Consider the following 16,786-nt stretch of genomic DNA (forward strand, 5'->3'; position numbering starts at 1 on the left):
TTACAAATAAGACATTTCTTTGTGTTTTTGGTGCATTGTGTTTTAGAAAAAGTCATTTTTTACGTTTTTTTTCCACTGCGTTTTACGCAGCTGGGTTTTCGAAAAAAAAATTCGAAAATATAGCAATAGTATACTCGTTTTAAAGATAAAAAACGCTCGTTTTTTTGGTGCAATTTTTATAAAAAAATAATATCGTATGAAAAAGTTATTAACCTTTAAAAAATGAGGGGGAATTGGAGGAGAGAAACTATTGTCCTGGATTGACTAGAATGCCCTTACACAAATCCACGCGCCTCTTTTCTTCCCTTCAATTTCAGTCATTTAATCTTAGCCCTTGATTAAATTAATTGATGGTCAAGATTACTTGCTACCCTTTCTAGCAAAAAAAACTTTCTATTATATCCTAACCCTGAAAATCATACCCCCGCCATATGATGAATACTAAAACTGATGAGGAATGCTGATATCACTGAAAAAATTGTGGATTGGTAAAACCACCCCCATGGCTTAAAACTAGAAGTGAGTAGAAAACTGAAATAACCGAACCGTAATCGAAATAACCGAAAAATCTGGACCGAAGAATCCAAACCGAAACAAAAACCGACGGTTCGGTTTTCGGATTTTTAATAACCGAAAATTTCGGTTCTGTTTTTGGATAATCATTTTCAATAACCGAAAATAACCGAACTGATAAGTTATAATAGTATGCCAAATCCATATATTTTTATGTTTAAGTTTAAGTGTTAAACCCATGCTACTAAGAATTATTAATTTATTCTTGTTTGTTAAAAAAATATAATAAGAACATTAACATGTTTATTTATCATTAAAATGATTTATCCATTGTTTATAAGAAATAACAAAATTTAACATAAAAGTTAAATGGTTTTTAAAGTATTATAAAAGAAATGTCTTAACAAAAACTTTGGAGAGACATTAAATTAGATTAGAAGGTCAGGTTTATGTGGGAACAATATTAATTAAAAAAAACTAAATATATTAACTTAGAGTAAATTACAAGTTTTGTCCTTTATGTTTGTCCCAAATTTCAGGCGTTGTCCTTTACCTTTAAAATTGACGAGTTTTGTCCTTAACGTTTCAAAATCCTGCATGTTATGTCCTTTAGCCCTAACTCAGTCAGATTTTTTTTGTTAAATCAGATTGCAAAAGGGCATTTTAGTCTTTTTACCTTCTTAGGGGGTATTGTGTAAACAACTTTTAATGAGGGACTCTTTGTACAAAATCAAAAAATAAAAGGTTTTATATAAAATTTATCTTCTCTTTCTCTCACTCTCATCAGATTCCCCCCCCCCCCTCTCTCTTCTCTCTCTCTCTCATCTGAAATTCCATTACAGCACCGCACCGAGACATCTCTCTGTTTATGAAACAAGAGTGGTTGTGGGAGGTGATTAGGGGCCATCTCTCTGTTTTATGAAACATCATTACAGCACCGTATCGGGACAATGATTCGAATCAATCAACGAAACCTCACATCCATCGATCGAAACCGGCTCGGAAATCGGCAACGGCACAACGAATGAACTTGAAAAGTTGAGTACTTGAAACTGAATCGGCAACGACACAACGAACGAATGAATCGGAAATGAATTTGTTTGATTTTTTTCTGTCTCTATCTCTTTAAAACCCCATTTGTATATTTTTGTTCTGCTTTGCACAAATCTTTCAATCCTTAAAGTTGCCAACATTGAAACGATTGTGAATTTGTGGATTTTTGGTTGTTGAGTTGATTGGGGGATTTGGGAATTTTTGGTTGTTTGAGTTGTTATTTAGGGATTTTGGTTTTTGATTTTTGATTTGGAGATGGCAGTGGCAGGATAGTGATGGGATCGATGATGGTGGTGGATTAGATTGAACGTGGTGGTTGATGGTGGTTGTTAGCGGTGGTGGAAGTGGGTGGTTGGTGGTGGGATGGTGACGGGTGGGTGGCGGATGTTCAATCTGTTGCTGGGTTTGATCGCTGAAGATCGGGTTCGGCTACGGTGGTTGTGGGAGGTGATTAGAGGCGGCGGCGGTGGTTGTGTGAGAGGCGGTGGGTGAAGCCGAGAGAGAGAGAGAGAGTTGATGGTGATGATGGGTTGATGGTGGTGGTCTTGCTAGAGAGAGAGTAGGAGAGATAGAGCTGATATATTATTAATAATAATTTTTATAAATATTTTGTTTTCTTTTCTTTTTTAAAATAATATTAAATAAATGGGTAAAAAGACTAAAATGCCCTTGTGTAATCTGATTTAACCAAAAAGTCTAACTAGGTTAGGGCTAAAGGACATAACGTGCAAGATTTTGAAACGTTAAGGACAAAACTCATCAATTTTAAAGGTAAAGGACATCGCCTGAAATTTGGGACAAACATAAAGGACAAAACTTGTAATTTACTCATTAACTTAAATGTATACATTTAAGAAAAATTCTTAAACTTTGAATTATACTTTTAATTTTGAATTTTACGTAATTTGTTTCAAAAACCGAACCAAATCGAGCACAAAGATCAAGGGTTTTTTCCTCGTATAAATCATTGTGTTCATTGTTCTCTACATTTCACATTTAATCATATACTTGTTCACCATTCGAGCACACTACCTCACAAAATCAGATTTGGTTACATTATCCTTTGTTTGATTTTTGACCAAAACAGTAGTTATTTGATACATTTTTATAGTAATAACGTTGAATGTAATTGATTTATAGTTACCCAATACTCGACGAGTTTTAGGTCTGCCGTCTGGTATACTTGATGATAATTTATTTAAAATTAACGAGTTTACCCAAAATCCACAGGTATACCCGATACTCGACATATAATTACCCCATATAAACCCGACGAATTTTAAGATGTGTTCAAGACAAACTTATCTAATCGGGTTTAAGGTTGGGTTACCTAAACCCGTCCCAATCCGCCCGATTACCACCCTTGATTACATAATTAAATGCAGATCTTGGTAAAGATATCAAAATTAGTTATGTCATGTTATATTTATTTTCTTAAAATCTTCATTACATGTTTCTCGAAATCTAAACCATTTATGATATAAAAAACAGTATTAGATACATATGACAATAATCATGTTGTTACAATAATAAATTTTAGAGTGAATTGCAAGTTTTGTCCTTTATCTTTAGGCCGTTTTGCAAGTTTTGTCCTTTATGTTTAAATTTGACGAGTTTTGTCCTTTATGTTTGAAAATCAAGCACGTTTTACCCTTTGGGGCAAAACGTGCTTGATTTTTAAGGACAAAACGTGCTTGATTTTTTAAACATAAAGGACAAAACGTGCTTGATTTTTAAACATAAAGGACAAAACGTGCTTGATTTTTAAGGCTCAAAGGGTAAAACGTGCATGATTTTTAAACATAAAGGACAAAACTCGTCAAATTTAAACATAAAGGACAAAACTTGCAAAATAGCCTAAAGATAAAGGACAAAACTTGCAATTCACTCTAAATTTTAATATATGCATAGGTAGGCTTATACATATATAATTTTGTTAAAGAAATAAAGTAGTAACGTGGCCACTCTTTTACTAGTCAAATGAATACTCAAAAACAAAACACTCACCAATCACACGAAAGTACGCATCTTGTCGTCATCTCCATGAGCTACACAACCCACAACTCTCTGTGTATGTGTGTGTGAGAGAGAGAGAGAGAGATTGGGGGCACCAATGGATGATGTGACACTATAAATGGCAGGCAGGAAGGCAGGTTTACCAGAGAAGATATTATAAACAGAACAAAAAGCAGAGGAAACAGAACACTCTGTTCTTCATCTCGCTTTCAACCTCTGTGGTATTCATCAAAAGCTCTGTTTCTTTTCTTTCTATATTCATGCTTTTTAGTTAATTCTATTAGATGATTTATTCTGTTTAATTTTATACCTTTTTGTTCACATTCATATCTTGAAATTTGATTCTTTATTCCAATTTCGATCCACATTTATTTTGATTAATTAACTTTTCTGTTTTTGAAGGTTTAGAGATCTGAACAGAGCACCAACAAAACAATTGAGAGAGAATGAAGAATTCAGAATCAGATCAAGCTTTTTTCATTGAGAGTGATGAAGATGATGACAAAGATTCCATTAGAGGAGAAGATGATGGGAATGAATCAGAATTTTCAAATTATTCAGATGATAATCCACATCACCAGAGCAAGCCCAGTTCCTTAAACCCATCCTGGCCTCAAAGTTACAGGCAAGTCTCCCTCCACCTTTTCACCATTTTTGATTCAAAGTTTGCAACTTTATTCATTCCCTTTGTGTTTCCTATGTGGGTGACAGTTAAATACTGAATCTTGGTTTGTCCATTCATATTTCAAGATTTATCTGAATTCTGTAACTTTTCACCATCCCTGATTCAAAGATTACAACTTTATTGATTCCCTTTATGTTTGACAGTTAGATACTGAATCTTGTTTTACGGATCATGAGCCGAGCCGAGCTAGGGCAAGCTCAGGCTCGGCTCGATTATAAACCGAGCTGGCTCGGCTCGGCTCGGCTCAGATTTGAAACCGAGCAGAAAATCTAAGCTCGGGCTCGGCTTGGTTTTAAACCGAGCTGGCTCGGCTCAACTTGGTTTGGCTCGATTTTAAAAATAAAAATTAATACATAGCTCTCAAAATTCAGTATTCTAACATATTATTCCATAATTCAAAAGAACATATTCAAAATAAGTTCAACCTAATACATCACAAGCCAATAACACGTTCAACTAGGGCTGTTCAAAAAGCTCGCGACTCGGAGCGCGCTCGAAGCTCGCTCGGATTTAGCTCGGAAAAAGCTGGCTTGATATGTCTCGGTTTGAAAGTGAGCCGAGCCGGCTCGGCTCCGCTCGATTAGAAAGTGAGCCTAGCTCGGCTCTAACCGAGCCGAGCCAGCTCGGCTCACTTTCAAACCGATCCATATCGAGCGAGCTTTTTCCGAGCTAAATCCGAGCGAGCTCCGAGCCGCGAGCTTTTTGGACAGCCCTAGTTTTACCACTCATATTTCAAGATATATGTAAATTCGCTTTTTGGACAGCCCTAGTTTTACCACTCATATTTCAAGATATATGTAAATTCTGGAACTTTTCACAATCCCTGATTCAAAGATTCCAACTTTATTGATTCCCTTTATGTTTGACAGTTTATTAGTGAATCTTGTTTTACTATTTATATTTCAAGAATTTATGTAAAGTCTGCAACTTTGTTAGATCTGTAACATCTGTTACAAAGTTTCTTGTATGATGTTGCAGGCAATCAATTGATTTGTACAGTAGTGTACCATCACCAAGCCTGAACTTTTTGGGGACTCCTACGTTGTCGCGATTGGGCAGTTCATTCCTTTCGTCATCACTGACAAGAAGGCATACTCCTGAGATACTTCCAAGTTTGAGCAAACCTTTTTTGCCACCAGCAACAGACAACCAGCAGCCGCAGGAACGGCGTAGTTCTCATTCGCTTCTTCCTCCTCGTGGATCGTCTGCGAAAAAGTTGCCGCCTTATCAGAAGTCTTCTAAGGTTTCACATGAACTTCCTCTGGCTAGGCAGAGTTCATATGGTCAATCTGTGGTTAATGGTATGCGACATGAACAAAATTCTGTTTTCTGATCTTGCTAATTAGCATAAAACATTGTGTAACACCCGCGGGGGGGGGGGGGGGGGGGGGGGGGGGGGGGGAATCGCCAAGTCGCAATCCTTTAGAGTAGGGTGTGCCACGTGGAAGCTTCTGGTTGGCTGAAACAATTTTTTAGTTAAAATAGAAACCACATAATACCTTTGTAAAAAAACAAAGAAAGTTAAGGCTGTTCTGTTTAAACTCATCGGCCAAGATCGCCATTTTGGCTATTTTCCCATAGAACGTTGACATGTTTGAAGTATGTGCTTTGTCCTAGTTTTATCTTAGGTTTACTCCATGAGGATAAATCTTGATACGGGTCTTGAAGGGCCACGGTTTCTGCTCAGAAGGGTGATTTGATGGACCCCGCGATTTTTTCGGCCCCAACATTAGGATATAAACAAGGGTAGATTGGTCCCCATCTGCGATTTGGACTACTGCCTCCTCTAGCACATGTTTATTATATAGCTGTATACGTTAATTTGCCTTTATGTTTTAACGTGTCATAACTATCTGTTTTTCTCTGCGTTAAACATGTGATTCAGTTATTGTATATGATCATAAAATCTTTTTCTTGACAATTTTGTGTAGGCATAAATGTTCTTTGTGGGGTAGGAATTCTTTCAACTCCTTATGCAGTCAAAGAAGGAGGATGGGTTGGATTGTTGTTATTGTTTCTCTTTGGTGTCCTCTCGTTCTACACTGGTATCCTCCTTCGATACTGTTTAGATAGTCAGCCAGGACTCGAGACTTATCCAGATATCGGCCAGGCTGCCTTTGGAACCACAGGACGTTTAATTATTTCCGTAAGTTTACTTATTTATCAAGCGACATACTTTGATTCTTATTTAAATGAAGAGAACATACATTCATTCATTCACGTGTACATATACGCATACGCACCAACTTATCCTTTTTTTCTTTTTTTGGTTGTGATGCAGATAATTTTGTATGTGGAGTTATATGTAAGTATTTCCGGCTCTTTAATGGCTTAAGTTTAAATTGGTTGAAAATAATAAGTTTTATAAGGATTTGTACTTTACGAATTAATATTTTGATCTACTAATCCGTCAATCTTTATAAGCTCCGGATTGCATAAATATCTATCTGTTAAATTGCTACAGGCGTGTTGCGTGGAATATATAATCTTGGAGAGTGATAATCTATCATCTTTGTTTCCAAATGCGCATTTAAATCTGGGAGGGCTTATACTTAATGCACATTATTTATTTGCTATTATGATGGCTCTCGCCGTGCTTCCTACAGTCTGGCTCCGTGACATGAGTGTTCTTAGTTACATCTCTGGTAAGTAATACGAACTATCTTTAAAGTTTAAACCGTTTAATTTTTTTTATTAATCTTTTAACTTTTTGTCATTTATGTTTATCCAGCCGGGGGAGTTGTTGCTTCCGTTCTAGCAGCCGGTTGCTTGTTTTGGGTTGGCTTGGTGGATAATGTTGGTTTTCAAATCGAAACCACAAAGGCGTTGAATCTCTCTAGCTTCCCTGTCGCTATAGGGCTTTACGGCTACTGTTATTCAGGACATGCAGTCTTTCCTAATATCTATACATCAATGGCAAAAAGGAGTCAATATCCTATGGTCCTGTTAACCAGGTAAAGTACCAATGACGCGATAGCTCTTAAATTAAAAAAAAAAAATTATATTCATTTTGAATGATTTTGTGTCACTTACTTGGGTCTATTCGCTATGCAGCTTCTGTATATGTGGCGTTCTGTATGCTGGAGTCGCTGTAATGGGATACATGATGTTTGGGGAATCAACCGCATCACAGTTTACTCTTAACCTGCCAACGAACTTGGTCGCCTCCAAACTTGCTGTGTGGACTACGGTAAGTTAATTACATATTATGGATTTATGGTAAATATATGTTATACAATTTATTTCCGAATATTTTGGGTACTCATGTCCTCCATTTCTTCTTTTGCAGGTAGTCAATCCATTTACCAAATATCCTTGTGATTTAACTACTGTATTTAAAACTAATATGTTGAAAAAGATGGACAGTTCTAAACTATAACAGTTAGTTAACTGTATTCCTTAACTAGAACCACGTATGCTTTGACAATATCTCCGGTCGCAATGAGTCTTGAGGAGTTAATACCATCAAACCATATGAAGTCTCATATCTATTCCATCCTCATTAGAACGGGTTTAGTGTTATCAACTTTGCTTGTAGCCCTTTGCATCCCCTTCTTTGGTAAGTTCCCACATCATCAAACCCGTAAATTAGTTTTAATTTTTTTGTATAAAGTAAAGATTTTATATCTTTTCTTCTTGCAGGTCTTGTGATGTCACTCATTGGATCTTTAATGACCATGCTAGTGGTATATTCTGGTTCACATTATCAACTACTTAATTTCATGTTTTTTACGTTACGTATAACAAATATATAATCGTCATTGTTACAGACGTTGATACTTCCATGTCTATGCTTTTTGAGCATCCGAAAGGGAAAGATAACTCTCTTTCAGGTATAAACATAAAGCGAATATATTCAAACTCATGTTCGATTATAAATGCAATGTAATTTGTTCGTTGATCAACTCGTTGTGGTGTTTTGGTTTGATTGGTAGGTATCGCTATGTGTATTGATCATCGCGGTTGGAAGTGTCTCCTTAGGTATTGGAACCTATACATCGCTGGCGGCAATCATTCAACAGTTGTCATGATCATGTTTTGATACTTGTATTATTTTGCATGGCTTTTGATTAATGTTGGTGTGGGCATAAAAATAGATTAGACATTTTTTATATATTTTGGAATTAGTTGTTGTTTTCATGGAATTTTGTCTCTCCTCTCTCATGGAATCAGCATGAAGAGGTGTTGTTCCTTTTAGTGTGTACTCTTTCAATGAATCAATCCATCTGAATTTTGTGTTCTAATAAGTTTCATTAATTGATAAAACAGACTACAGTTTAATTTCTTGTGATATTGTGTATCTTTAATAATTTTTGTCAATATTAATTTAAAATACTTGTATTTGGAAAAAAAATACATTTTCTAAACATAATTTATATATTAATACGAGTTTTACAAAATTAAAAACCATCTTTAAAGCTTTAATAATACATGAAATTAATTTAATATAATTTCTTCTAAGCATTTATTATCAGTTGGTAATTTCTTTTCCCATCTTAAACATTTTAAAATTTGAAATTAACTTAATATATTTTTCTTTTAAATATTTATTATCAATAGTTTAAAAATTAATATATTTTTGTTTTAAATATTATTATTAGCTGTTTAAAAATTCTCCGTAACAAACCAAAATTGTTTTAAAACTCTTTAACTTGATTGAATCTATTTTGAAGTAAAGAATTAGTTTGATCTACTACATAAAATAATTAATCAATTTAAAAGACTCGTTAGGATTTGTTTTTATTCACATTCGTAACATGTTCAATTCATATACTTTTTTTTCTATAATTATTAAAAGTTACGATTTTTCAAAAGTTGGAGCATAAATTCATTATTTTATTTGATAAAATGATGATTATAATCCTAATGAAAATAACCAACACTAGAAATGATTAGGGTATAAGGAGTGGTTAAACACTTTAAAGTGGCAAACCAAAAAACCGACCAATGAGAGCGCGCCATGTCAATTAGGCAAAAGTGTTTAAACTTTGGTGAAAAATGTTGGCAATGGTTTAAACACTTGGTGAAGTGGTAAACTATTTTTTTAAAAAAAAAGGAAAAAGGTGTGATTGGTTGAGATTGGAATGGACCCCACCCCATACCCCCCTCTCTCTTTCCTTTCTTCTTCTCGCTTCGGTAATGGCTCGCCGCTTTACAACTTTTGCCGCGACCAAACTTGGTCGGCGGCGGTGTTTGCCGCGCGGCAAACGGGTTTGCCGCCTGGATCTCTCACCCACACCGTATCCCCTTATGATTGGAACAAAATTGATTCTTACAATCAACCCGTCTAAAATAAATAAATAAAGGGTACTCACACCATGTACAAGGTGAAAAAGGTGTTGGAAAATCATTATTTTCATTTAGACAGAAATAGTACAAGGTTAAAAAGGTGTTGGAAAATCATTATTTTCATTTAGACAGAAATAGTTTCATCTTTCACACTTACTAATATTTGTTATGATTATGAAATATGATAGGGTAAGTGAATTTTTATTTTAATTTTTTATATGTTTTAGTAAGAGTGAATTGCAAGGATTGTCCTTTATCTTTATACCCATTTACAGACGCTGTCCTTTATGTTTAAAATTGACGAGTTTTGTCCTTTATGTTTTCAAATCATACACGTTTTGTCCTTTAGCCCTAACCCAGTTAGATTTTTCTGTCAAATCTGGTCATGTGCAAGGCACATGAGGGTAAAATTGTCTTTTCACCCTATTCTTTAAAAATAGAGAAAAATGCCCGGATAGTCCCTGTGGTTTCGCCTTTTTTCACCTATAGTCCCCAACTTTTTAAAATTACCTGAATAGTCCCCAAGTTTTCAATTTTTATTCCCGGAGAGTCCCTAACGCAGATGGGGGTTAATTTTCTCAGTTAAGTTGGTGTGAAATTACAAAAATACCCTTACTTAAAAAATAAAATTAAACACTAACATTTAAAATTTAATGGGCCCCACCATTAACTACAACAATTTAATTAAAATAAAGCTTTGTGGGCCCTTCCCCACCCTCACCTCTGCAACTCATCTCCACAACCAAACCCCACCAGTTACCATCACCCTCTCTCTCATCCTTTTCTCTCTCTAAACCTACCATCAGAAACCACCTCCACTCCCAACCATCACCACCACCACACCATGCGACCATAACCACCACCTTAATCCAATCTTCACTGTAACCCATCATCTTTATATAGATGAATATACAACAAAAAAAATCAACATATTAATGATTAAAATAGCAGGAACAGGAAGACAAACCTTGAATCGTTGAAGATGATTTGCATAAAAAATTGAATTTTGATTTAAATAAAGATTTGCAAATTCGATTGAGATAATTTGTTGAGTGAAGAAGTGGAATGTGGGATGAAAAAGGGAAATTTATGTCTTGCCATGTGGGGGTATTCCAGCTATTTTGAACTAGATTTAACAAACACCCAAAGCAATAATAAAATTAAATTCATCTTTCTATCTCATGAGTCCACAACACATAAATTAATAAACAAACCCTAATGAATTTCTAACAACTTTTCAGCCGCCACTTGTTTCTTTCTCTTTCTTATCAATCTACTCCCACTCTGTTCGGATCTTTTCTTTTCTAAAAACAGTGGTGATGATGGCGGCCGCGGTGGTGGTTGTGGCGGGGGTGGTTGTGGCAGTGGTGGCTGAGTGGTATGGGAGTGAAAGGCGATGAGGGCAATGGGTTGGTGATAGAGGTGTTGATAGGCGGTGCGCGGTGGGGTTTTACGGTGGTGGTGGAGATGAAGGTGGTGGTGGTTTAGAGAGAGAGAGAGAGAGAGGGGGCCTGAAGGTTTGATGAAGATGAAGACAGACTTAGGTGGGGATAGGGGTGGGTGGATGAGTTTGGTTTTTATCTTTTAAGAAAAATACTTAATTAATTCATTTTGTTTTACTTAAGGGCATTATAGTTATTTCACACCCACTTAACTGTAAAAACTAACCTCCATCCGCGTTAGGGACTATCCGGGAACAAAAATTGAAAACTTGGGGACTATTCAGGTAATTTTAGAAAGTTGGGGACTATAGGTGAAAAAAGGCGAAACCACAGGGACTATCCGGGCAGTTTTCTCTTAAAAATACATAAAAAAAGAAAAAAAATTGTGATGAATGACTCGAAACCTTGATCTTGTAATCATTTGACTCGTCAACTCGGAATTGGAACGTGTAAAATCAAATTGTGATGGTTGTCGGAGATCAGCGGAATAACAAACTAATGTCATACTATGTTCTTCTTCGTGATTCCATTATATCTTGCGCAATCATATCTCTTATCGCTGCCATATACATACCATCATCATCCGCACGATTCGTATAAAATTACTCATTTGAAAAAGACTATAACATCACCTGGCTTAACTTATGACCACAGACAGACCTATAATCCGGATTCAAGTATACTAACAAAGTTTTTTGAAAATTAACATATTTCAAAAAATCAAAGTGATCAATGTTGTATGTAATCTACCATATATCAGTTTCATAGATTGTCTCTATACTCGAAGGAACTCGTTTTTACAAGGATGAAGGATGGTTGACAAGACTGTAATGAAGAATTAGGTATTGAAATTGCAACAAATAGTGTAGAAGATGAACAGATAGGTCATTCTATAAATGTTTGATGAAATGCCAACGAGAATAATAAAAAAAACGTGAAAAAGGTAGTGCAAGAGCTTTTTTTATGATGAATTAATATGGCCTCCATACATTTGCACAAGACTCATTTTTTATATTAAAAATCCAAATTCATGAAATTGTTATACTCAACCGAATTGAGGATCTCTGTTTTAATGCTGTTGAAGATGGCGGCAGTGTTTGGAGGGGCAAGTAGGTGAAGGGTGTAATGGTCATAAATTCTTTAAAAGTCCTTTTGTTATTTGAGAAGTTACAAATCTTGACTTCTCAAATTTGCCTTCTCATAATACAAATCATAAGTTATTTTAAAAGGACTTCTTATCTTGCCAAACACTATTGTTATAACTTATTAACTTATAAAAGTTAATAAGTCAAAAGGAGGTGGAAAAAAAGGAACCCCAAACACCCCCATGGGGTGGCAGTTGCAGGTATTGGCTATGGTGGTGTTGTTGCTGATGACAAACTTGGAGATGACATAATCAAGTGAGGATAGACGTTGTTTCGAGTCGGAATGAACGATGATGACTGTAGCTTCTGGTTGATTGGTGGAATTGATGAAGATGATTGATGAAGATCAACGATGATGACTCGAGACCTGTTGAAGTTGTTGCGACACAAGAATGAATGACTCGAGACCAGTGATGAGCAGTGAGTCGAGACCAGATTGTTGTGAAGGAGAAGACCACTGTTTACTTAAAAATTGGACTCCAGATCTGTTGTAGGATAACTCAAAACCTTCAAGTTGTTGTATTTTATAAAAATATAGAGTGACTGTGTTTGTATAGATAATTATAAAAAATTGTTGCAGGTTGTTGGAAGAGAAATTAGGGTTTTGAAATGAGATTGATTTGGGGAAGAAAAGGGTTTTGTTTTGAGGATAAGAGTTGGCCAGAAAGTCCAAATTTCCTAAAAAGTGTAAAAAGTCATAAAACACCATAATGTCAACCATAAAACACACCAAAAACCCACAAATAATATGATGAAGATTACTAAAACATCATGTATGTGGGTTTTGTGTTGTGTTTTAGATGTTAAGGCTCTGATTGTGGAATGACAAATATTATTGTGTTTTATGTTGTTTAGCATTGTGTGTTTTATATTCATAGTTCTACGATGGTGTATTTGAAGTTTTTATGGACTATTAGAGTTTGAATATGGTGTTTTAGTAATATTCATTCTATTATTTGTGAGTTTTAGGTGTGTTTTATGCCTGAAATTATTGTGTTTTATGACTTTTTACACTTTTTAGGAAAAACACACTTTCCGTAGGATCCCCACTCTTGTTTTGATATATAATATTTTTTTTCTTTTTTATGTATTTTTAAAGAATATGATGAAAAGACAATTTTACTCTCATGTGCATTGCACATGACCAGATTTGACAGAAAAATCTAACTGGGTTAGGGGTAAAGGACAAAACGTGTATGATTTGAAAATATAAAGGACAAAACTCGTCAATTTTAAACATAAAGGACAGCGCCTGCAGATGGGTATAAAGATAAAGGACAATCCTTGCAATTCACTCGTTTTAGTAATTAGTTTTAACAGTTAATTATATTTTTAAACAAATACTCATCATCTAACATGTCAATACGTGTTAGAACCACTTACGAGATCAAAAATTATTTTTAGAAAACAACTTCGTTTTAGTTAAAACTTATATTGAGATGTTAAAAAAAAATAAATAAACAAGAATTTGTGTCTATCAAATACAAATTATTTAAGAATAATCTCTAAATTTAATAAGGGAAAAAAACTAAATAAATAAAGAGGTAAGATGACGAGACTTGAAACTTTATTGGCCTCATCAAATAAATGGGTGATGGGGCCACGCACCCTCACGGTGAGAGCATGTGGTGTCTGAGGTGCTACTTAAGGTGATGTGGCTTACACCTACTTAATAACATATGGTCTTAGATTGGATGGTGTGGAGTAAAGCACACTGCCACATCAACATAATAATGTCCCCAACGCAGCCTTAGGGGTGCTAAAGGGGCTCCAAAGGGGGTCATGTGAGTGGAATAACATGCGTTAAAAGAGAGTGAATTGTGGAACCCATGTCTACAGCCTTGGTGGCCAATAAGAAGCCTTCATTTGAAAAAGAGCAAAAAAAACGTGAGCCCACAACATTTCTCTTTAGGGTGTAAAGGGTGCTCCACTCGAGTGGAGTAGTCACTTCTTTATCTAAGCCAATCATACTATGTCATGTCAACTCACTCTTCGCTCTTCATTTTGCACTTAAGTATTGGCACCACTCCACCTAAGCCCTTTGTCTCTTCTTCTCTTTAATAAAAAATAAATAAAGGTAAAAGTGTGATAGTGATATGCGGGACAAACATCGAAAGTCTCAGTTGACTGAAGAACTCAGCGACGAGTTGACAGGATGAGAATGAGACCCACCATTAGCCCTGTCTCTCTCCTATTTCCTTACCGATGAATACTCCTCTCATCTTTGAGTTTAAGCATGATGAAGGGGTTGGCGGCAGTCATCGGTGGAACCACAGGTGGTCAGGGGGGGTTCGTTGACCCCCCGGCCGACGAAAGTTCCATTAGTATGCTACCTACCATCGTTTTTTATATATAGTTTAACCCTTCAAATCGTGAACACCAGAGTATTTATAGTGCAGAGAAAAGAGTAAAACATAATCAAAAATTATTTTCCAGCGAGAAGCAGCGGATGCTTAACTGTGAAAAAGATGAACAAGAGATGAAGAAGACGACTCTGATTTTAACCTAAATATGTACTGTTTTATTATTATTTTATTTGTTTTTCCCTAAGAGTGTGTCAGGAAGTTTAAAAAGTGTCCAATTGTACATTCCAATGATTATTGTAGTTTCTTTAATTATACAAAAAAATCATTAAACAAATTTTAGGTTTTATTTATTTATTTATTTATTTTTATTACTTTTGCAGTTTGTTTCATTTAAGTTTTAAAAAGTTTTCAGTTTTATATTACATAATATAAAATAATTTTCATTATTTTTGCCTCTAAATTTATTACCTTATTTGTTTCTTAAATAAAAGACATTGTAGTACATATTTATTAGTGTGTCGTATTGAGAAAGCTATGTTTATTTGTAAATTCAATCACGTTCTTAATATACAAAAGCTTCATTTACCTACAAATAACCATTTTAAGCTTCTTATACATTGTTTTGACTAGTAATGTGCCCGCGCGATGCGGCGGGAGCACGACATTTAGGCTGGTGATTTTAGGGGTGTGTACGGGCAGTTCGGTTTGATTTTGATTTGTAAGTTGTAACCAATACCAAATTTTCCGGTTAAGGTCTATCAAAAACCGATCGGTTTCGAATATTTAGGTTCTGGTTAATCGGTTCTGAACATTGGGTCAGTTCGGTTTTTGGTTAATAACCGAAAAATTAACATGGGCCAAAAAAGTTAACATGTTGAAGTACTCAAGCAGAAGAGTCATTATTATTTGTTTAAGATTTTTCTTATTGTCCACTCCTTTTCAAAGCAAGACTCGAGGAGGGTTCTGTTCAAAAAGCTAGTGGCTCGCTCGAAATCATCTCGTCGTGTTGTTATTAAACAAGCCTAGCCAACTTGGCTCTCTTTGTAAATAAGTCAAGCCAGAGTCAAGGTCGGCTCAGTCACTTGGCTCGACTAACTTCACACTTTTAGAATTAGCATTGTATACCTATACAATATACATAAAAGTAATTTAATGAATAGTACTTGTCTAATTGTTCATAGCAACATACATACGGTTGCAAACTTTACTGGATGAACTTCTGGGAGTGGCAACTAAAAAGAATGCAATTGTGTCCTTTGTCTTCAATAATTACAGAAAACGTACTTAATGTTTGCAAACCCTTGCAAGTTATGTCATTTAGCCCTAACTCAGTTAATTTTTGTGGTTAAATCTGACCAAATGGACCCCACATGAGGGTATTTTTGTGGTTAAATCTGACCAAATAGACCCCACATGAGAGTAAAATGACAAAAATACCCTCACGCAGGGTCTATTTGGTCAGATTTAACCACAAAAATTAACTGAGTTAGGGCTAAAGGACATAACTTGCAAGGGTTTGCAAACACCGAGTACATTTTCTGTAATTATTAAAGACAAAGGACACAGTTTGCAATAAGTGACATACATAAATGGCGATTTTTGTAATTTACTCTAAAAAGAATACAATACATTCTAATTGTAATTGATGTTTAGAAATAACAAAAAAAAAAATATAGATTACATTAAAATAAAACTACAACTTAAGCATAAAATAAATAAGCACATACAAAGTGTATATTTTTTCCATCCCACATCGGTCTTCAAGCACAGATACAAAGGGTCACCCATCGTTACAAAGAGAAGAAGCACAGGTTTAGCCTAGTTTCTTAAGCTTTGTTGTATTATTTTAATTTTTGATATCAAATCCAGTTGTAATTTGCTCAGCTGAGCGGGCTTGAGTTTATATCGGGGTCAAGCTAACATTTTTAACTTGAATAAGAAATCGAGTCAAGCTGTAATTCGTAAACTGCACTAATTATGACCAATGTTTTCTCAGCTATTTGATGTAAGATTTGTTTTCAAATAAACACTTTTCTCAATGTGGCATGTGGAGAGCTTCTTAACCAGGCGGTTCATGCCAACCAGCAATGAGGCCGGGTAGCCTGAACCATGTTATCCGAAAGACCCTTATCGAATTGAGATGACTAATCCCCTACATTGGAAATGAATCTTAAAAACCTAATAATATCCTGGTTTATGTTAAATGGATGCTACTCTCCTAAACCTATTTGACACTGATTTAGAGGGCCATAATTGACCAAAATACTTGATATATAGGCATAGGCTTGCTACAGTTTTGGTACATTTTTTAGGAAGTTGACATATAGAACAATGGCA

The 16,786-nt window shown here is 35.2% G+C and overlaps 1 protein-coding gene across 1 annotated transcript; it reads left to right on the forward strand.

The window, feature by feature from the left end:
* The first annotated feature begins 3,611 nt into the window (after positions 1-3,611).
* Positions 3,612-8,511, forward strand: LOC110904640 (amino acid transporter AVT1C). Its single transcript, XM_022150481.2, has 13 exons — positions 3,612-3,803; positions 3,985-4,207; positions 5,246-5,568; positions 6,199-6,413; positions 6,549-6,572; positions 6,732-6,912; positions 6,999-7,221; positions 7,322-7,457; positions 7,557-7,576; positions 7,681-7,826; positions 7,910-7,953; positions 8,038-8,100; positions 8,203-8,511. The coding sequence occupies exons 2-13, from the start codon at positions 4,029-4,031 to the stop codon at positions 8,296-8,298; spliced, it is 1,650 nt and encodes a 549-aa protein (XP_022006173.1). The 5' UTR covers positions 3,612-3,803; positions 3,985-4,028; the 3' UTR covers positions 8,299-8,511.
* Positions 8,512-16,786: the final 8,275 nt, after the last annotated feature.

The sequence above is a fragment of the Helianthus annuus genome, chromosome 14 (assembly GCF_002127325.2).
Source record: "Helianthus annuus cultivar XRQ/B chromosome 14, HanXRQr2.0-SUNRISE, whole genome shotgun sequence".
Classification (NCBI taxonomy): Eukaryota; Viridiplantae; Streptophyta; class Magnoliopsida; order Asterales; family Asteraceae; genus Helianthus; species Helianthus annuus.

Bases quoted from the DNA above. Each gene is read 5' to 3' on its own strand.
- LOC110904640 (XM_022150481.2), top strand. From the start codon at position 4,029: ATGAAGAATTCAGAATCAGATCAAGCTTTTTTCATTGAGAGTGATGAA. The intron at 4,208-5,245 runs GCAAGTCTCCCT...ATGATGTTGCAG, and splicing joins TCCTGGCCTCAAAGTTACAG to GCAATCAATTGATTTGTACA. The intron at 5,569-6,198 runs GTATGCGACATG...AATTTTGTGTAG, and splicing joins TGGTCAATCTGTGGTTAATG to GCATAAATGTTCTTTGTGGG.